This window comes from Clarias gariepinus, chromosome 9 (genome assembly GCF_024256425.1).
Source record: "Clarias gariepinus isolate MV-2021 ecotype Netherlands chromosome 9, CGAR_prim_01v2, whole genome shotgun sequence".
In the NCBI taxonomy this organism is placed as follows: Eukaryota; Metazoa; Chordata; class Actinopteri; order Siluriformes; family Clariidae; genus Clarias; species Clarias gariepinus.
In genome coordinates, this window is record NC_071108.1 from 5895411 (window position 1) to 5917412 (window position 22002).

The 22002-nt window shown below is 42.2% G+C and overlaps 1 protein-coding gene across 1 annotated transcript in view; it reads right to left on the minus strand.

Annotated features, from left to right (window-relative positions):
* Positions 1 to 22002, minus strand: part of plxna3 (plexin A3) — a 197361-nt gene that overhangs the window by 10260 nt on the left and 165099 nt on the right. The window contains exons 13-24 of the mRNA XM_053503619.1: positions 21821 to 21969; positions 21486 to 21606; positions 17083 to 17219; positions 14991 to 15158; positions 14716 to 14809; positions 14045 to 14284; positions 13811 to 13954; positions 8419 to 8653; positions 6987 to 7129; positions 6117 to 6373; positions 5560 to 5626; positions 3334 to 3480 (exon numbers count right to left, since the gene is read on the minus strand). Of these exons, the coding sequence (XP_053359594.1) occupies positions 3334 to 3480; positions 5560 to 5626; positions 6117 to 6373; positions 6987 to 7129; positions 8419 to 8653; positions 13811 to 13954; positions 14045 to 14284; positions 14716 to 14809; positions 14991 to 15158; positions 17083 to 17219; positions 21486 to 21606; positions 21821 to 21969 (1902 nt within the window). The remainder of the gene's footprint in view (positions 1 to 3333; positions 3481 to 5559; positions 5627 to 6116; positions 6374 to 6986; positions 7130 to 8418; positions 8654 to 13810; positions 13955 to 14044; positions 14285 to 14715; positions 14810 to 14990; positions 15159 to 17082; positions 17220 to 21485; positions 21607 to 21820; positions 21970 to 22002) is intronic.

Genomic DNA, 22002 nt, shown 5'->3' on the forward strand with positions numbered 1-22002 from the left:
ATGTTTGGTCGCCTGAAAGCAGAACTTACGAGGACGAAGATTCAGTTCTGATGAAGAAGTGAAGACAGCGGTGCATTCATAGTGCGCAGCTCAGCCATTAACATTTTTTATTAAGGGGATTTGAAAGCTTGTTAACAGATGGACAAAGTGTATTGAGATTATATCGTAAAATTACGGATTTGTCGTTTCTAATGGTAAATTAGAACAAACTCTACCGCCAGATCATGTAGGTCTCCTTGTAATATCTGATGACAATCGAAGTTTGGAAACGTTTGGCCCTTTAATTTTGAAATGCATATTCTTAAAAAAATTCATTGTGAAATATAGAGATTCAGTATTCTTTGTCTAGTTCACAAAAATTTAATAAAAGGATAAACAAATATTTCCGCCAGCTTCATGACCCAATAAACTCACTGAGAATAAACAAACATTATAAAAATCGGAAAACGGACAAAATGTTTTTTAGTACAGACCGGAATATTCTTGTTCCTAATGGATTTGTGTCTATAGAAATTAGCAACAGTCTATAAAGCCAATAACATCTCTAAGCTACATTTGTGCAATACCAATCCATTTTGTTCGAACCAATAGTCCTAACGGTAACATGCTCTATCCTGATAAATATTACAGCGCACGGAGTTGCTGAGTCCACTCATAAGACTCATACGAGACCAGCCATTCTATGGATCCTGACCTTTACAGACACTCCCCCGAGGAGCACATGTTTAGGACTAAGTGCTAAGACATCTGCATGACTGCACTGGCTATTGATTCCACTAAGCTGATCCACGCTGAATAGACTACCATTGAGCGCTTTACTGATCTCCCACAGCTTTAACCGAGACGACCAGACTTCTCTTTCTCTCTCTCTCACTCTCTCTACATTAAACAGAATCTCTTGAAAAGATGTTCAAGGTTCCGTGTGAAGAGTTTTTACCTGTAGTATTTTTATAAGGTGCAGGTCATGTGTGTTTAAATAAATCAGTAATGGTTTAAGTGCAGCGTTTCCTGGCAGGGTTGTTGGGAAGGAGATCGAGCCAGAGGAAAGGTCTGGCCTTCTTTAATAGGCAGCATGATAAATCGTTGAGGTTGTGTCATTAATGGCTCGAGCAGGTTGAGCTGCTCACTTTGCTTTTGAAGTGTAAGTCTAAAGGTAATTTAACCCCTTAAAAAAGCTGGTCTAGTACTTTAAGCATATACAGATCAGTTATAACAGTAAAAAAAAAAAAAAAAAACCTGTCTAATATATGCTTGTGGAACAGAAACAACACTGACCCATCAATGCATGGACTCCACATGACCTCTGAAGGTGTGCTGTGGTATCTGGCACCAAGACATGATCAGAAGGTCCTTGAAGTTCAGTAAGTGGAGCCTGCATGGATCGGACTTGCACATCCCAGAGGTGTTTGATCAGATTAGGATCCTCTAACCATTCCCGAACAATTTTTGCAGCTGAAAAGTCCATTAGCTTAAGGCACTACTGTTGCTAGAATTGTAAGGTACAGTAGATTGTACATGTTGGAGTCCACATGAATGCAAATGAATGCAAGGACTCAATGTTCCCCAGGGCATTACACTTCCCTGTCAGCTTGCCTTTGTTCTCCATAGTGCACTCTGGTCCCATCTTTTCCCCAGGTAAATGTTGCACACACGTCCAAATGTCCACAAAAGAAAATGTGATTAACGTGACCAGACCAGCTGGTGGTCCAGTTCGGAAACTCTTCTGTGCCCATCGTAGGTGCTTTTGGTGGTAGTGGTGCAACGAGTCAGCATGGGCTCTCTGACCAAGCAAAGGCTATGCAGCCCAATCGGACCAGATTGGCTAGCCTTTACTCACACACACTGACCCTTGATCAGATCTGCTCACGTCATGTTCACTGGTTGACCGGTTTTGGGAGGTACTAACCACTGTGTACTGTATTTGGAAAATCCCCAAAAGCTCATATCTTTGGTATACGATTTCTAACCCAAGTGTTTTACCATTTACTGAAAATCAAACTGAAAGTGTATAATGGAAAAATATTATTAAACAATTAAACAGTTTATCATGTATAATTAAACAAAGGCTTGAGCAAACTGGCAGTAATTGCAATTTTAGAAGCATTCTTGAAAAGTGCTTGGACCCCCATGATTGCTGTTTGGGGCGATAATTTCTGGATAGTTCTGGAAAGGGGTTAAGATTTGTACCAGTTTGCCAGGTTCACGATAAAATCCCCAGCGTTAATCTAACACTTTCAGAGTTTATTTGAGTCCAGCTGAACTCGGATAAACACTACTGGGTGTTAATACAACACACTAGGTGTTAAGTCAACACTGGGGAATTTACTGTGTTCGCTTAAAGATGAAATCATGCATTCAAGAAGCAGATACAAGTTGTTGTTGTTTTTTTTTTTAAATAATGAATTAAAGTAAGTGGTGTCATAATGGTTTGGCACTCAGATGGTTGAATATTTGCCATTAATGATTCAAATGAATAATTTTGACAATCTTCTAGCTATTGTTTGATGAAAAAAGTTGACTCAAGCTAAATCTTTGGGCGTATAGCAGTTAGTGTCAAAACTGCAGTAATAAAAACCGTTGTTCTGCATTCGCAAGAAAATCAATCCAGCAAATCAATGTAATATGATGAGAAAAAGAAGAAATGGTGTTTTGCATCATCCCCAACCTGTTACTGCGAGCGGGTCAGACCGCTTCCCTTTCTTCAGACATCAGACCCACATAATGTAGCTATTGTTACTATTATTATTATTTAATCTCTTATATAAAAAAAAAAAAAAAATGCTCTGATGGCAGTCTACAAATACACACATGATCTGTCCTTCTTGCACTCTCTCGGTCATTGGCCCTCCCTGCATTCACCACACAGCCTGTCCTCACCAGTCTGATGGGCGTCGGCGCTCTGGGAGGTATATATATTTCAGCGGCAGCCGAGGAGCTGAAACCTTAGTAACTCATCTGTCATAACGGTGCAGGAGGGAGCATGCGCCGAGCCCTGAATAACAGCGGGTTTAAGCTAACCTTCAGACTCCACCGGCTGAATGTTAATGGGAGTAAACGGCACTGCTCGAAAACACTTCCATCGATCCGGCGATCCGTTAAAGCGCAGTTGTAAGATACATCATTTGCTCCCTATTCGCTTGGGTGTGTGTTCATGTATTGAACCAACGTCAAAACACCTGGTCCCAGCAGAACGGCCAGGGGTGTGTGTGTGTGTGCGTGTGTGTGTAGGGGGGTTGGGGATTGCATTGATGGGAAACGGGAGAGGCCTTATGGGAGGCAGCAGCATGTGCACACACACACACACACAAACACTGAGGGCACACACACACTGACCAGCTGCTTGTAGTCGATCTGCTGTCGGATGAGCTTGTCCTCGCTGAGCGAGTAGCGCGCCTCTCCGGTGATGGCGTCGATCGGCCCTTTCTCCATCTGCTGCTTAATGGCGCAGTACAGCATGAAGAGAGGCTCTCCTGCACATTCCTGCGGAAATGGGGAAAAAAAAAAAAGAGAGAGAGGTGAAAATAAGCAGGAATAAACTTAAGGGGTGATCTGTCACAAGCAACCCTCCGGAAACGCAATCAAAAAGCACTCAAATGTGCCGTCTTCTTTTCGGAAGGCGTTATAAAATAAACTAAATGCCATCGAACCTTTCAAATGCATTAATTTTATGATTTACAGACAGGGTAATAAAAAAAAACAACAACAGTGCAATTTACAGGTAGAAAAATTGATAAGGCCATATATACAGAAGATGGAAAATGCAAGATAGGAGAGTGAGGAAGGAAGCGCGGAGGAGATTGAGACTGAGAGACCAGCGCACCGAGAGACTGGAGATGCCCGATCACGTTCCTTTTTAGATGGCATTTGCAAGGAGCGAAGAACTCGCCAATTATCCACTTAAAAGCTATTGATGACTAAGCAGCGATACTGAGGGAAGGCTGTTATTTAGTCCTTAGGCTAGATCAGCTTGACATTATTAATTACCGCCTGACATTGTGATGCTCACACGGCTACACGCGCATGCAGACCCCGAGCGGGGGTGCGAACGAGCGAACGAACGAACGAACGAGAGAGAGAGAGAGTGAGAGAGAGAGAGAGAAAAAGAGACGGGCAGACAAAGGCAATGAATAGAGCAAAGTGTGATTAAATCCTCAGGAGCAGTTCTTGATTCTGGTTGGTCGGGACGCGCTGAATGTTTTTACAAAACACCAGAAATGACGGTAGTCTTGGCTGTTACTCACTCAAGTCAAAGGTTTAAATTAATGCACGGGTTCTAATACAGTACGTCACGGTTTCTATAGTAACCAGGCACCTGTCTGGTGTTCGCTCTGCGGAATTAAACCGATGCGATCTGATTAATTTAACAAAGAAAAATGTATAATTGTTAATGCTGAGAAGTTTTGCTTATTCAACGTTGATGGAAATCTTCAGTTTCAGCGATCTGTAATCAAGATTTCCGCCATGGGAGCGTCTTCAGGGCAAAGGAGTTCATACCTTGCCCTTTTCTCAGTAAGCCACACATTTTTTTGTCTTAAAAAAAAATAAAAAAAATAAAAAATGAATGTTTCTTACAACCATATAGTACTGGAAGCATAACCTTCTTATTAATCGACACCGGTCGTTTATTTCACTTGCACATACTGTACTAGTAGAGTAAGTCTTTCCCTCTACTTAATTAAAAGAAAGCTCTGCCCCCTCTTTTTTTTTTTTTTGGACTTTTGCATTACTTTCGGTACAGCCCACGTAGTTGCCAAAACATAAGTGATAAAAGCAGCATCTTGTGATTAAAAATAGATCATGTAATTATTGACACATGGCTGTTGTATAACAGAAATAAATAATTGTCGCGTTCATTTAACAGCAGTTACAAGTGTATTAGTCACATTTTTAAACATCATGCCAATAAGAACGCTGCCCAAACATAATGTCTGCCAAGAGCACAGTACAATTACTGTATATATCTGCTTAAACACATCAATCTACAGTACTTCTATTATCTATAGGAAATTAGCATTAACGGAATAACAACATGGATATGTAGCTACATGGTTAAAATGTGAAATCAAGCTTCGGAGAAGACGGAGCGGTGGCCAAAACCCTTTTAACATGTGCCCTGATGAGACTTATCTACGCCTGGCATTCAGCCACGACGGCATTCCGAGGAGCATTTCTATCCCGGCACTCACACACACGACGGGCCTGATGTTAGCGACCTGACCAGGGGTTCGTCTGAGCGCTTCGACCGCAGCTTTCGGCTAAGGCGAACATTTCGTTCCGGGGTTCGGGGAGCACCTGAAGGGGGGTGAGTTTGGAAGAATGCCCAGCTGGTCTGCCGAGGGATTGTTTTGATATGGAGAAGAAACGGTGGCATTCCTGAGGCTAAGCCTGAGCCAGAACCATATCCTCGCTGCAGCGAGTCACTGTGTGAAAGCACATCGGACTCCCGGCCAAGTGATGGCAAATCTCAGGCCTGTACTGTGTGTTTGTCGAGCTTCAGAGATGAATAATAGATTTAGAGATAGGAAAGGAAGAAAATCTATGCAGGAACATTTGGCAAACCTTGAGGAAGCGATGCAGAAGGAACGTGAACCAGTTGGTGAGCATTTTCTCGGCTACGGATTCCGTTCTGGAAAAGACAGACACAGCATGTTAACCCTCAGCAAGTCCTTTCTGCTTAATTATAGGCTTCATGATTCAGCTTGTCTTTATGTATTTTTTTATTTTTTTAGGATGTTGAAGTAAGGCAAATCAGACTAGCTCGCTTTTTACAATTTTTGGAAAACATTGTGTGAATGATAAACCCATGGTATTTCAGTCCAGGATTATTTTTCTTCTAACGCCCAAGGAAATCAGTTTTTTTTGTTTTGTTTTTTACTTTTCCCCCCAGAATCTATCTTTAGTAAGCCATCACAGCAGGGACACACTCTATAGACCCCCATCTAGCACCATGAAGTCTTCTTATACACAGCCTTTTGAAACAAGCTTGAAAGTAGAAACACAGGGAAAAAAAAAAAAAAAAAAAAAAATATATATATATATATATATATATATATATATATATATCCTCGGGATCACCGCCCTCATTCTATTGTGAAGCTCCAAAACGAGAGCCTTACCTTCGCAGAAGCAGCTTTGGATGGTTACGGTTCTCCAGGTTCTTCTCGATGAGGTCGGCCAGAAGCTGCTTGAGCACCACGGTGGCGTACTCCATCCTACCCTGCAGCGCCGCCATGAGAAGTGACGCCACGTTGCCCCGGTCGCGCATGGAGAAAGACCTCTGGGCCTCCAGGGTGTGGATGAACATCAAGAGGAACATCTTGTTGTGGAGCAGCTGGCTGAAGAGACGCAAAGCCTTCTCCACGTTAGCTGGAGACTGCGGAGTGAGAAAAAGGGTGAAAAATCGATGGCTGGAAAAAATAATGGGAGAAACAAAGACTGAATAACGACTAAATGTAATGAATGAAAGGGTGGAGAACAATGGGATGAATGAATGTGCTATTTTTTCACTTGACTGCTTCCCCAATGCAGAATGTCAAGCGCAGTTAAAAATGCCACTGTCAAAGGGCTCGTTCTTTTCCTGCTGACTATTTTCAAAATAGATTTTTTTTCGGAAGGCACGTCACTAGGAGCCGATTCCACGGGGTCTTCGCATGGCTGCCAGTTTTCGGCATGTGTCAGAGGGTTTTAATTAAAAAGCAAGCGGAAAGCGGCATGTTTGCTCTGAAACACACTACTGAGGTAGCGCCGGAGCTTAGGGAAGCTTTTTAAAGCACATCCTAGAGCTTTTATCCTCTTCTTTTTCCCTCCCGGTGAAGGATTAAAAGAAAAACTAAGCAAAGGCGGGAAGAGGCTGAGTTCTTGCAACCACCTTACTGCATATCTAAGTGTCAAAGGACACCTGGGGATGGACGGACAGACAGACAGACAGACAGACAGACAGACCTGCACTACGGAGAACAGTTTTTTTTTTTCCCCCTCCCACTCACATCAAGCTCCTTTAGAACTGGGTGCTCCTCGATGCCAGGGAACATCACCCTCATGGTGTAGGTACGGTACTCCAGAAACGGGATCTTCACGCCATCCATGTCATTGGTCAGTTCTTGAATGTCCGTTTGCAGTTCGGCGAAAGCTGGAGGACAAAAAACATTGGTAAAGTTAACAAACCGTCACGATAGAAAAATCTGTAGTACACCAGGAAGTCCAGTACAACCGAATAAATCTGACTAAACTTCTGCACTTGCTAAAAGTCTAAACCCAGCTTGCATTATGACACGACCCAGTTGGATCGCTCAGTAAAGCTTGCGTCAAACCCTGCGTCGAGTTCAGACCTGCCGTCATCTAACACGCACAAATGCACTTACAGTATGATCGCTGTACAGTGGTGAAAGGCGTCGAGGCGAGAGCGGAGTGAGAATCAGACAGCGAGAATCTCAGCGCCTTTAACGAAGCAGTTCCTGCGATCAACTGTAAAGTACAGGTTCAGGCTTCTTCTTTCGCATTAAGTCATTAGCGGCCAATTATGAAGCTTTTAACTCCTTATTAAGCCTAAGAGTTTGGCACTGCGAGGGTGATACTGTAACTACCTGAACCATGCACACACCAGCGAGCAGATAGCGAGTTATCCACAGTTCTGCAGATCTACAATTAATTCAGAAGCAACTGCGGGAATTTGGAGTTAAGAGGTATAATGACTGGAAAGGAAAAGAAAAAAGAATCTGAAATCACTACCACAGATATGATCGTTAGAAACCTGGACATTTTGTTCTTTTTATTCTTAATGCTGTCAAATTAAGGACTGTCTAAGGACAAAATGTGAATATATATGAAAAAAAAAAAAAACTGTCATGGTGACGATTTTAAATCAAAGTATAAGCAGCAAAAAAAAGAGCCGATACAAATAACCGATTTGAGATTATACATATATTATCAGCGTTATGTAAAGAATAATTACCTCCATCATTTCGCAGGATTACACGATTTGACAAAACATGTTACTAAGACAGGTCCGTAATTGAGAAAAATGACAAAAGAAGTAAAACTTAAAGTACACCTACTGTATTATACAATATTCATTTGTAAATCACGTTTAGACATTAAAATGGGTTTTCCAGTGACAGGTAAAAAACTTCGTCTTTCTTTAATTTTCTTTTTATATTTTTTAATTTGTTTTTGCTGGTAGGTTTAAGCAAGCCAATCAAATGTTCTCCCCTAATGTTACCTCATTTAAGAAAATACGGCTAATAAGGTCTGGGCAAAACAGTCATGAATACTATTCACTTGGTTGATAGTAATTTATAATATTAAAAAATATGTGCAAAAACATAACTTACATTTTTTGAAACTAACCTGATCCTCACCATGCGTGTGTACGGTCACTACATACTGTAACTACTACCATCGAGATGCAGTTCACCTCACCTTCCTTGCACTCCAACGCTACCCGGGATTCCAGGTTGTCCATCTGGAGCTGCAGGCGTTTGAGTGTGCGATCCGCGTCCCTCGTCTTCCTCTTGTACGCGATGAGGACAGCGATGATGGCTATGAGGAGGACGCCTCCTCCTGCCCCGATGCCGATTATGGCGGGAAGTGTCAGCGTGCTGTCCGAGTAGATGTGGAGAGTGCCAGGGGAGTACTCCAACCCGCCAACCAATATCTAAAGAGAAGAAAAAAAAAAAAATTAAGGGCTCAGAGGTTTCACTAACTGCTACTACCAGGAAAGCTCAGGTCACCCAGACCAAAAAAAATATCCTGCTGTCATCTCCTAATGGCTTTGTATATGCCTGAGTGGCTGTAAAATCGCTATTCTTCACCAGAAATCAGTCTTTAATGGGTGAGATGGTGCTGTCTACCTGTTGACCCCTAAAGACCAAAACCTTGCACCTGTCTCTAGTTGGTTTTTCTTTTCTTCCGAAGTCCAAAAATTGAAACAGATGGTGTTTGAAAAAATTTTATTAAATAAAAAATAAAAATAATTGTTTAGCTAGGCTTTCAGACTGAGTCACACACTGTATACTAATAATATGATATGAAAATATTAGATAATATCCCTCCTATTTTTCTAACAGGGCTTGGGACCGGCATTGCATTCATTGGCTGGGTTGTATCGAGCGTGACCTCCCACTCGAACCCGGATCCTCAACAACCTAAAGCCACCACTCTATCTTATGTGGCTAGCTAAATTTCCAATTAACACTCATTTAGCCAATGCAAATTAATGCCATTTGTTGTTAAAGGGTTTGAGTATAATATGATACAACGGAGGGAGAAAGACACCTTTATCTATGCTGTAACTATTTGCTGTATGAGGCCCGACTTCTGCAGAAGTTTCAGTAAACCTTAGTTGCTTTGCTTTTACCCAGTGAATGACTTGTCTTTCTTTATTGTTCACTGGAAACAGAAGAAAGCGAACAATAGCCGAACTACAATACTGTAAAAAAGTAACTAAGAACCAGTTTTGCTAGTAAGCCATCTTAGGTAGATATTGCATATAAATTGTGCAGGTAAAATTGAATAAGTTCAGTTATAATTGCTGGTGAATCTTAGCGAACTTCTTTGTACAGTGGTACCTCGGAATACGAACGCCCCACCTCATGAATCTTTTACCAAAAGGACTGAAATTTTCACATTGCATTTTCGGCAAGCGAGCGAATGAACTGTAAAGTCCGGGAGCCGTCTAAAACTTGTTTGCGTCAGTGCAAAGCCAAGTGAAGCAAGTGTACTTATTACTTTGTGGTTTTCTGGTAGCAAGAAGAAAAGGGAGCAACTTTCAGGCCCGTTTTTAAAGCAGCCGGAGCCAAGAGGAATGGTAAATTAATGTAGAGACGTTTATTGTCTATTTTTTTTTTTTTTTTTACATTTTACCTAATTTAAATGCCTTTTCTTAATGTTTTGTTTAATTATGCTAAAATATGCTTATAGTGTTGAATATTAGTAAAATTAATATTAATTTAAAATTTTATAAATTGAGTAATATTTTTTTGGGGGGGCTGGAACAAATTATCCGCATTTACATTATTTTCTATGGGAAAATGCGTTTCACAATATGAACGGATTACATTTGTATACTGAGGTACCGCTGTATTCATGTTCAAGCTCTTAACAGCTTAGCTGGCTGATCTTGCTAAGAAGTTAAAGTATTAGCATTGAGGCAACAATAATATCATCTGAATAAATCTAGACGCCAATTTTGCTGGCAAGTTAGTTTACGTTTAACAAAATCAATCTGTTTTTCATGATATGAATAAATGTACAATGATAATTCCTTCAATTAATAAGTATACCAGCACCTTTTTTTATAGTATAAGTATCTTACATAATAATTATAACTAGCTAGTCCAAGTTAGCTACTTAGCAAGAGTTTTATTCTAGCTTTTATCCTCTGAAAGTTAGAAACCAAGTTTGCTAGCAGGCTGCCTTGTGTTATGGTGGCGTCACATGACATGTTGGCCATTGATTGATAACATTTTGTCTTATCCGTTCACTGGGATTAAAGCTTGAAAGAGCTCACGTTAACTTTGTGTTGCACTGATTAGGGATTACGTTTCAGTTGGCCTCAGCTGGAGAGTTGCTGAGTTGCCAAACCGAACCATACGGCTTATATTTGTTTACCTCAAGTTAAAAAAAAAAAAAAAAAAACCCGCTGCTCTTTAAAGGCAGCTAAAGCCGGTATACAGTCCCCACTGATAAGACGCCAGCGCGGCTTGGTTTAATAACTGCTTTTTTGTGATGCAGCTTGAATCCCTCACAACAATTGAATCCCTAAGGATTATAATCAATGGTAAATTATGTGATGCTGTTAAAAACACCATGAGGGGGAGATACGCTAACAATCAGCTCAGCTGGCTGTGTGGCAAAATAGATCACTGCCAAATGACAAACAGCAATTATATGATATATTCTGCAGACTGCAAAATATCGTGCTGAGCTGAGGTCATTTTTTTTTTTATGTCGTCTATTGTGACGTTGAAGAAGGTATTGTCAAAAGCAGACAAATTTAGCTGGGTTCCGACACCAAAATACGAACGGTGATGTGAGGGGATCGGATGGCGGTGTCATGAAGTTATTTTTATGTTCACCTTGGGGTTTTTTGTTTTGTTTTTTCCTTGTGTCTTGGTCGTTTTGTTACCAGGACGACAGTCTCACCGGACAGACCCCTAACTCGGTTACAAAATCTGGTACATTTTGTCAATAAACACGGCGTGATGGACATCCTGGAAAACTACCAAAAAAAAAAAACAAACCATGCAATTCATTCAGTGGTTCAGAGCAAAATAACAAGATTCCTTTCACCCAGCCTTCCTGTTTATAGACAAACTTCTCTGCCAACATAATCTATGCCCCAGTTCGTCGTGTTCTCACATACATAGAGTTGATTTCCCTATCAGTCTCAAAACAGGCGTCTTCATCTTATGATTAACAGTGGCTATTCTATTGTGTTCTGGTCTCACAGGCCTTGTGCTTTGACATCTAGCAAGCAAGCTTAATGCTTCTACATTCTAGGTGGCACAATTTACACACAATTAAAATGTGATTGTCCATTACAATGGCCAGAAACTGCGTGCTTGTTTTGACAGACATGTCACATGACCAACCACAAACCTTTTCCCCCCACTGTGTACTTCACCCAAAAGCTGTACGTTTTACAGATGGGATTCCGGGTCAATACTGTACGTTGCTCTAAAAAGCATTTTGTGTCCAGGTGTTAAATAGTTTACAGTCAGATTTCACAGGCAATCTTTGTGATCCTGAAGCTCGTGGCCAGAAAAGTGCGGCAGAACACATCATAGTGTATGCTCGGTATATAACGGGTGGAGCATCTGAGCCTAAGCCCCGGAAAAACATGGTTATTTACATATTACATATGTACATATTATGTACAACTGGGAATCAAAATGGGAACAGGTTCTCTACAGAGAACAGGTAACGGGATATGAGCTAAACTACTGTATATTGCTAAGGCTTCTGTTGTTCTTTTGGTGTATCTGAGACCCTTAATACAAAAGCTGAAGGCAACAAAAACATCTATTTCTCATTTCACATATTCCTGTTGCCTATCACAATGGTTCCCACTTCAATTAAAAAAAAGACCATTCATTAGTTAAACACTGGAATGTACTTGGTAGTGCTCCTCCGGGGCCGGAGCTAAAAACCACTGGCCTACGGGAATGTCTTTGTGGTGTGTAGTCTTATAAACACACAAAAAACCCATCTAAGAAGATGAATATTCTCATAGGCAGAGTTACCGTAGGAATCTACATAGATGCTTAAAGTATTTCACTTTGCTACCTTATGTAGAACCTCACTGAGTCTTTCCTCATCAGAAGGCGTTCCAGGTAGAACCTTTTTTAAAAAAAAAATCCCATCCTTGCTTTCATGATTACTTATTCAGCTCTTAATCATGCAGGTCAGTACTTAAGAAGTGTTAAAGTCACGGGTTTGGGTGTGGCACGGTTTTCTATTCCGACATTGTTGTTTCGTATAATGCCTATTATAATGTCAAGAGGGAAATTTCTAATGCCTAATTTCAACTTTTGCCAAGAAAGCCTGATCTTTTTCAAATATAGCCCCCCAGCTGGACGTAACGAACCACTCACATGCCAATCACATGACTTCATGAAAAGCCACAGTGGCGCAGGTGGGACTGTAATGAAGCTCCGAGCGGAAAGTGCAGGAGCGCTGCATAGAAACGGAGGCCGACTGTGGAGCGGTTAGACGGAACTTAGCCTTTTCCCGTGATCACACGTCAATTACACGCGGCGTCCTGTCGGCTTTCCTAACGACTTTCACCTTTCCGGTGGCTGCCTGGGCGCTGCATGGCTGCATGAATTATGGAGGCAGGGGAAGAGCCAAGAACAAAGGGAAGCCCAGAGAGCTGTCGATACGTGTCAGGTCATTAGACGACTGATTTCTGCACACTATTACGCTTTCTATCTTTCCTGCTCCTCCTCCCCATGACCCCCACCCCCCCCCCCATCTTCCTTCCTGGCATTAATAAAAAAAGAGAAAGAGGTGAAAAAGAGAGAGGGATAGACAGGGGGACGAGCCGTGACTCAGAAGAACCTCCGATATCTCACTGGATCCTAATCTCCTCTTTGATTTGCACCCGGCTCGTGACTCCTCTCATCGATCCTGAGGGAGTTGGATGCTGTGCTGAATTCGTCGGGAATGAAGGAATCCGAGAGCGGTGGGGAAGAAAGAAGGGGGCGGAGACGATGTCGCTGGGTGGAATTGATCCGTTTTAATGACACTGAATGCCTCAGACTGTAATTACAGGGATACCTGACAGCATTCTGACAAATATTTACATTCGGCAAGGAAACGCATCATCAAACGAGAGATGTGGAGTTATTTCTGTTTTTTTTTTTGAGCACGATTCCCTCCGTCACTTCTCTTTCCCTGTCTCTCTTTCTCTCCATCTCGCTCACACACTCGTCTTGTCCTCTCTGCACGTCATATTTTGAAGGGACCCGTCTCGTGTCTCGAAAACTGTAAGGGGAAAGTGCTTGCATCAGCACGTCACCCTAATCATAATAAATACTTAATGTGCGGCGAGGTCGACCTTTACGTGCCGCGGATTAGCATAAAACATTCCGAACGTGTGTAAAAAAAAAAAAGCCACCTTTATAGGAGTTGATTAAGTGAAATGTACGGTGTTCTGCGCTTACGCAAATCAGACATTCAGCAATTCCGTGCGCTTGCAGCCACACATTCATTTTCTGCCATGTTTATTGGCGAACAAAGTTAAATAAAAGCACGGTCATAAATCCAGACTATATAGCAGACGTGGCGCATTGCGTCTTTTACGACTTACCAAAACGCGCTGCTCTCCGGTGAGGTCTGGCGAATCGCAGAGCAGCTGAGACTCTGAGACGGTTAACAGACACGGGGTCTCTCCAATCATCACGGAGTAATTCAGGCGGGCGTTCCCAGGCGCGGGAGGAATCAGGTTTTTACCCTAGTGTGAAGGAAATGGCGTGTGTCATTGTTATCATTGAAGACTATTACACTTAGTTGTGAGGATGGGAAACCAGTTATTAAGGCTAACCTTGAGGATTATTGGAGATCCAGGCTTGACCTCGAGTATTCCAGCGTTCCCGAGCGGGTCGAAGGTCGGGTTGGGGTAGTATGTAAAAGGAGTTCCGTTGAGGACGAGGACGGAGGAGACGTGGTCCAGGATGAAGCCGAACTCGTCCGGATGAAGGCCTGTCTCGGGCGCCTGACGCTTCGTGTAGACGATGGGAGGAGCGAGGCAGGTCATGGTGGAGTCGTTTACAACAGTGCACACCTAAAGGAGAAGCGCAAGGGCTAAGCATTAATATTAAATCCGGAAGCCACTGACCACTTCACTACATAAAACCAAAATCCTTTTTGCCTTCTCTGTAATACTACATTGACTACATATTTAATATTTTTATCAGTCGTTTTGATTGACGGCTACAAGACATGCTCCATCACGGTTCATACAGTAGCGTCGCATGATTTCCTCCAACACATCTGGAACTGAGAGAACCTCTCCCCTGCCTCTATTTTTAACCGTACTCTTATTATTTTTTTTTTTTACATGAAATGAAAAGCTACTCTCTGCTGCTTTATGCCCTCTAGGTCTTTAATAAATGTAAAACATATGGAAGGTTAGTGATAATTAGCCTCCAAAACCCAGAAGGTCGTTTCGGTGGTTTTTCCTGCTGCAGAAATAGCTGGAGGGTGTGTGCTTACATTCGTGGTCTCCACTCCGCCGTATCTGGCCCTGACTTTGGGCTCCTGGATGGTGAGCAGGTGTGTTCCCATCACGGTCAGAGAAGTGCTGCCGCTGCAGGGACGAGACGGAAGACTTTGCTTATCTGCTCTTCAGATTTCACATTCTATACACATGTATGTATGTATGTATGTATGTATGTATGTATGTATGTATATATGTATGTATGTATGTATGTATGTATGTATGTATAGGAGGTGCTTAATGTTTAAGTGGGTGTGCTCTGAGTTCTCACTTGATGATGCTCCAGTTGGGTTCGATGCTGAGGATGCTGGGATCTTCGCTGTAGATGTAACGCAGGTCACTGTTGATTTCAGCTTTATCTATGAACAGCTTTATGGATGAAGCTCCCGCACCCACCGCAGAGCCCGGGGTCACGCACACAATCTCGTGCATCGTCCTCCTATTGCAGGAAAAACATGGATTTCATAAGAAAACAAAACAGAAATTTATCATATTAAATTAAAAACTGCATTTTCTCAATATTTACAATATATTTTACTCAAGCTTAGCAAAATAAAAGAAGGTGGGGTCTTTATGCCTGTCAGTATCTGTGAAGGAGGCGTGGCCTTTGTGCCTGCCAGTATAAAAAGGAGGTGTGGCCTCGGTATAAATAAAGGAGGCATGGCCTTTGTGCCTGTCGGTATAAATAAAGGAGGCGTGGCCTTTGTGCCTGTCGGTATGAGTGAGGGGGGTGAGGGGGTGTGGTCTTTGTGCCTGTCGGTATAAATTAAGGAGGTGTGGCCTTTGTGCCTGTCGGTACGAGTGAGGGGGTGTGGTCTTTGTGCCTGTCGGTATAAATTAAGGAGGTGTGGCCTTCGTGTCTGTCGGTATGAGTGAGGGGGTGTGGCCTTTGTGCCTGTCCGTACGAGTGAGGGGTGTGGCCTTTGTGCCTGTCGGTACGAGTAAGGGGGTGTGGCCTTTGTGCCTGTCGGTACGAGTAAGGGGGTGTGGCCTTTGAGCCTGTCGGTACGAGTGAGGGGGTGTGGTCTTTGTGCCTGTCGGTACGAGTGAGGGGGTGTGGTCTTTGTGCCTGTCGGTACGAGTGAGGGGGTGTGGCCTTTGTGCCTGTCGGTATGAGTGAGGGGGTGTGGCCTTTGTGCCTGTCGGTATGAGTGAGGGGGTGTGGCCTTTGTGCCTGTCGGTATGAGTGAGGGGGTGTGGCCTTTGTGCCTGTCGGTATGAGTGAGGGGGTGTGGCCTTTGTGCCTGTCGGTATGAGTGAGGGGGTGTGGTCTTTGTGCCTGTCGGTATGAGTGAGGGGGTGTGGTCTTTGTGCCCATCAGTATTAGTGAAGGTGTGGTCTTTGTGCCCGTCAGTATCAGTAATAGGAAGCAGGCATGGACTCTCTTCCTTGCAGTCTTTCAGAAACAGAGAAACGGCTCTTTAAACCTTTCTTTCAGGATTCAACTTCTTTCTAAACACCACACTGACTTGCACTGTATTGCATCATATTTCATTTCATTGTATCTTACTGATGCTGCATGTTAAACTATGTTATATTGAGTCATGCTTCAAGTGTCCAGTTTAGTGCATTTCCCAAGGGAGATCAAGACCTTTGCAGAAAGTACAAACATTATAAAAATGCAGCATTCTAAAAGGAAATGTACAAGTTCTTTATTTCACAGAGGCTGAGACGAGTTTGTCAGTTTTTAGTTTTGTACTGGAGCTACAAGGCAAAACTAAACTAACATAGGAAAAGCTATACTTGCCTTAAAACACTGTTTACAGGAACTTCGTGCTATACAACAAATGTGACCTCTTACGATCTGAAGAGCTTCTAGCATACATTTGCACCTGCGTGCCACATCTCCCTGCTCTGTGACACCAGGCCGAGATCTAACATATTGAATAATTCAACAGGATTGAAAGTGAGTGTGTGTGATGTTAATGCTGAACTCAGGTCTGTTAGAATTGTTATACTCGTTAGCAACATCACCTCTTTAGCTCCAGTGCATTGTTAGCCGATGTAGTCATTTAATTATCTGATATTATATGCTATGATGTTCTGTTCAGTGCTTAGCCTTTTTTTTTTTGGCCCTGACCGATGTCCTGAACCGCAGCGGGACGAGTCCACTCATGCAGGGCAGTGTGTGATTACATCCAGCCACGCAGCAGTGCCCCCGCGTTTAGCCCCGCTATGACATTTACTCTTACTGGCGTACAGCGGAATCAGTGTGGATTTCTCTTTGCTGTTCTGTCTTGTACCGTATATTTGTCTCATCGTGACATGCGGCGGTGAGCTCGATGAGTGTGAGCTCGGGGACCGTGTTCTGACTGAAAACAGATACGAGAAGTGCAACCGATCTGTCTGGATGAAATCCTCACCTGACAAATGTGCACGTCTCCTGAGCCAGGAACACCGTCACGGCGCTCCCTGCGTCCAGATGGCGGCCGGAGACGGTCAGCCTGGTCCCTCCTGACACGGGCCCTTTATCCGGCTGCACACGACTGATACTGGGCGTCTATCATCACACACACACACACACCTGCATCAACACATATACTGTACACAAGTTCCTGAATTTGAAAACTGGATTTGAAAAAGTCAGATCGAGCAAACTTTCAAAGTTGAGCTTAACTGAGTGCATAAATCAAAACAAGTGAAAGATGAAAAGGGAAAACTGCCTCTCTTTAAAGGCAATCATTAATAGTTTTAACAAATTTTTATGCTGTGTACATTTCGTTCTAGTTTATGCCGTTTTTGTTCATCAAGCCTGAACTAATATTTCAGTTATATATCAATCAAGAAGACTGTACCCTCCATATAGTGCACTTTGTGTTCAATACAATTCCATTTCAGATTTTGCAACAATATGCAACAATATCTCAAAGACATTAAATAACATACTTGGATGTTATCCCTTTTAAAACTTATTTACAGTACGACTAATAAATACACTAATAGATTGTGAAATTCTCCTCTAATACTGATGTTTAAAATGATACTTTTCTTAAAGCTGATGTTTTGTTCTTTGTTCTTGGTGCTCTTTATTCGCCCTTTCGTGCAAGAAAATCTTCACTGCAAAAACCACGAGCTGGTATGAATTCCTTCAATCCCGTATTTGTTTTGTGTTTTGAGCCCTTAGCTACCTCCTCAGTGGGAAGAATTTTTCAGTACTTGTTTTTATTGCAAAACACGCAAGTTAAATGTAAATATAAAAGCGATAAGAATAACAAAATATCATGTTCTTGTTTACAGTATCTATCCCTGAATGTCGCTGTAACAAACAATATATCGATGTATTTTGCTGATCTTTCTTGAAGACCGTAAAATCCTCCAGAAGAGTTGACATTCTCCGACACGTGCGCTGTTATGGGATGTCGAACTTTTTGTAAGTCGCTCTGAATAAGAGTGTCTGCCTGCTGCCTAAATGTAAATGCATTATAGCACCACCTATTGAATGGTTCCGGATCTGCAGCTGGGTACGCAACTCGGCCCCCACACAGTACTGACCACCGGCATCATCTTATTTGCCGGCAGGCTGATGCCAGACAAAAAGCTGAATATCAGCAGATACCCCCGTGCATAACTACTCAAACCATATGGACTTAAAAAAAACCCTTACGAACAATAGCTAAACTTTCCGCAAACTACAACAATAACATGAAATCTGAAACAACCAAACAAATATTATTTTTGCTCACTATTAAATGTGCTAATATTCAGACAACTCAAACGGTATTTAGAGAGTGAAACTGATTATAAACGCGAGTGCACATGCAAACATACAGCGCACACATGGGTCAGATATCTGTAACTGCTAATTTCTGTAATGAAAACATTCTGACTGCTCCCGCGTTGTGTTTAGATCATCTGTTATGCAATTGCAGAGCATGTGTGTGTGTGTGTGTGTGTGTGTGTGTGTATGTTCGAGTGTGTGTGTGTGTGTGTGTTCGCCCACAGGCCTGTACATTTGTCCCTAATTATTTGCCTGGCTGTAGTTCTGCCCTCAGTACAGCTTCCTGAATGAGACTCTGCTCTTCATTATAAGCTTTAAGAGTCAGCCAACTGGGTGTCCGCGTGCGTGAGTGTGTGTGTGATTACCGTACAAGTTGTGAGCACATCTATAATGAAAAATACAGCAATGCTGACGTTCCACAACAATAACTTATTAATTTTGGAATAATCAAAAAATGTGAAACTTTCAGCTGAGAAATAAAACGTTGCGTTTGGGATCGGCACAAGACCCCGCTGTTGATTGTTTTCCTACTGTATAACGGCGCCTTTCGAAATGTTTTGGAGATATTACAAAAGAGAAATAGAGCATTAAACCAACACCCATTGAGAGATATCGCCTGGGTATTCTCCTATCCTTGTTTTAGATCTGTTTTCCATTTTAATATTATGAAAAATATTTTTTGATTTTATCTTGTTTCCTTCGAAGAGTGTGTGTGTGTGTGTGTGTATTTGTATACGTGTGTATTTGTTTCTGTGCTGCTTCCAGCTTCCAGGCTTGGACTAATAGATTAAATGGCCCAATCATGCAAGGCGGCACTTAAACCCCAGCAGGGTGTGTGTGTGTGTGTGTGTGTGTGTGTGTGTTTTGTTTATCACCCCTCTCTCTATATTACTTTCCTTCCCACTCAGCTGCTCCGTCACAGGAGCGCTACAGGAGACCCGATTGGCTGGCGGAATAAGAAACAGGGAAGTTATCGATTCTCCGACCCCGAGCGAGCGTTCTGATTGGCCCACAGCCCCAGGGAGGGGATCCTTATTGGCTGACTGGGGCATTCCTCTCTGACTCACATAAATGAAGCAGAACTGGAGGTGAGGTCATAAAACACGCCCTTTTTCTGACCCTAAATGACTTGAAATTCTTACCTTAACTAATATTAATTAAAGATATTTTGCACTCTTTCATAAATGATTAGTTTAGAAAGTCAAAATTACCTTTATTAGCCTCTAAATCACTACCATAGGATGTAACTAACGTACAGTACACTAACGCAGTGCTTTAAATGACCTATAAAACCCCAATTAGAAAAAGCAATAATGTTGAGAAGCACTATCTGTTAAGACAGTAATGAGACAAGATGCAGATTTAAAACTGAATAGTAGGCCATAAAAATAAACAAGGCCATAAAGGATATTGGATTTATTCAGAACTAATTTCATACATCAGGGTCGTCCGGACACAACTTTAATTCAATGCGAACGTCCACGCGAGGGTTTATTTTTGGCTGAAAGTATAACACCATAGCAGCACCCTTGTGTTTTTCTAAGGATTTAAATTTTTTTTTCAAAAGCGCACCCGATGGATTTTGATACACTCCTCCTGGGGAATTTATACGATCGCCACCAAACCGGGCCGATGTGATCTAAAGACACGGAGGACGCAGAATTGTGGAGGGATTTTTGATATTTCAAACGAGTCAGCCGTGATGATGTCTTAAACTTACGCTGAAAATGATGAATAACTTTGTGTGGCATTATTTTGTGTGGCATTATATTCAGTGACATCATGTTCAGTGACATCACTTTGAGTAAGATCATAGTGTAATGCTTTTTTCCAGCATCTGCGGCCTATTCTACACATCACAAATGTTACCACTCACACACACAAGCACATATCACACACAGACTCATACATCACACACACATTACAGATGTTAACGCGCACACATCCACACATACATACGCACACGCAAGCACACAAATACACACATACATACACACACATAACAAATGTTAACACACTCACACAAACTAACGCACTTAACAAATATAGTGTCTGTAATGTGCAAGTTATGTGGTGGTGACACCCAGGCTTTTGGTCTTAACACGCTCAAATAACACACAGGGTGTGCGGTGGACCCAGGGTGGCGATGGCACAGGGTGCTTGGGCCCATCACCGTTGCCTGCAACTATATTTTTATTATTATTTTTATTATTATTACTATTATTGTTGTTGTTATTAGCCTCATCATGTGCTTGAAACTTCTTGTGTTTTATATAAAAAGCAATAAAATATGCATCTGAAAACGATGTATCTGGTTATGTAAAACCAAAAAGCATTAAAACACTGAAGTTTGTTTCAACAGCTCCAACACATACAGTGGTACCTCGCTTAAAAATAACTTCCCCTTAAGATCTGGAATTTTTTAAGAAATTTGCCTCAGCATAGGAAGCGTTCGACATCTGAGCGAATGAACCGAGGCAAATCAAACGCCGGCTAAGTTGTGCGTACAGTACGTCCGGAAGCCGTTCAAAACTTATGGAAACCAAGGGAAAGCAAGTTTACATATTTCTGTTTTTTTTGTGTGTGTGTGTGTTTTGTGCAAGATTTAGTGAAGACATAGCACCATGGGTCCCAAGGATGGGGGCAAGAAGAAAACATAGCAGCATTCAGCTTTGCTTTTAAAGCATCTGGTGCCAAGAAGAATCATAACCTAAGGTTAAATGTGGTTTAATGTCAGTTTATTTTATATTTTACTTAACTTGCATGTTTTTTTTTTTATGTTTTGATTGTTTTTATATGCAAAAATTATGATTGTAGTGTTAAAAATTCGTAATATTGGTAATATTTATATATTGGGAGACTGGAACGGATTAACTGTATTTACATTAACACCTATGAGAAAATGCGTTTTGCAATACGAAATTTCACCTTAACGACTCGCCTCTCGAACAGATTCAATTCGCATGCCGAAGTACTGCTGTAAAATAAAACACTTCAAACGATGTATACTTGACCACTCTGAGACGAGATGACTAAAGTCCTACGTACCACGAACGCATACGACTGTGACGACTGAGTGCGATAATCAGTGCTGCAGTCTCCGATACACAGCTCCACGGGACCGCCCGGGGGACTCGCCAGGAGAGACTCCTCCATGTCACACACGATCCTGACAGACACAAAAACACACTTTATAATTAGAGAACATGTAGCATTTCTGATCTAGAGTGTGTTATTTTTCCTTAGATTTAAATAACTCTGAGCATCTTATTACACACACACACTTCGTCCCATATGACAGCACAGTGGTGTGCTTGTGATGTTCTGGTGTTAGACATCACTCTGTGTGTGTGTGTGCGTGTGTGTGTGTGTGTGTTAGTCACCTCTCAGCGCTGATGTATTCCTGCGCCACAGGGTTGCAGCGCACGCTGGCCACACGCACATGTGTGATCTCTTTCACCTGCAGCCCCAGGTTCTCGCCCTCGATCGTCACCCGCGTGCCCCCCTCTTTAGGACCAGTCAAGGGCTGGATCTGCACATGCGCATCGCACACAGTTTTATCTGA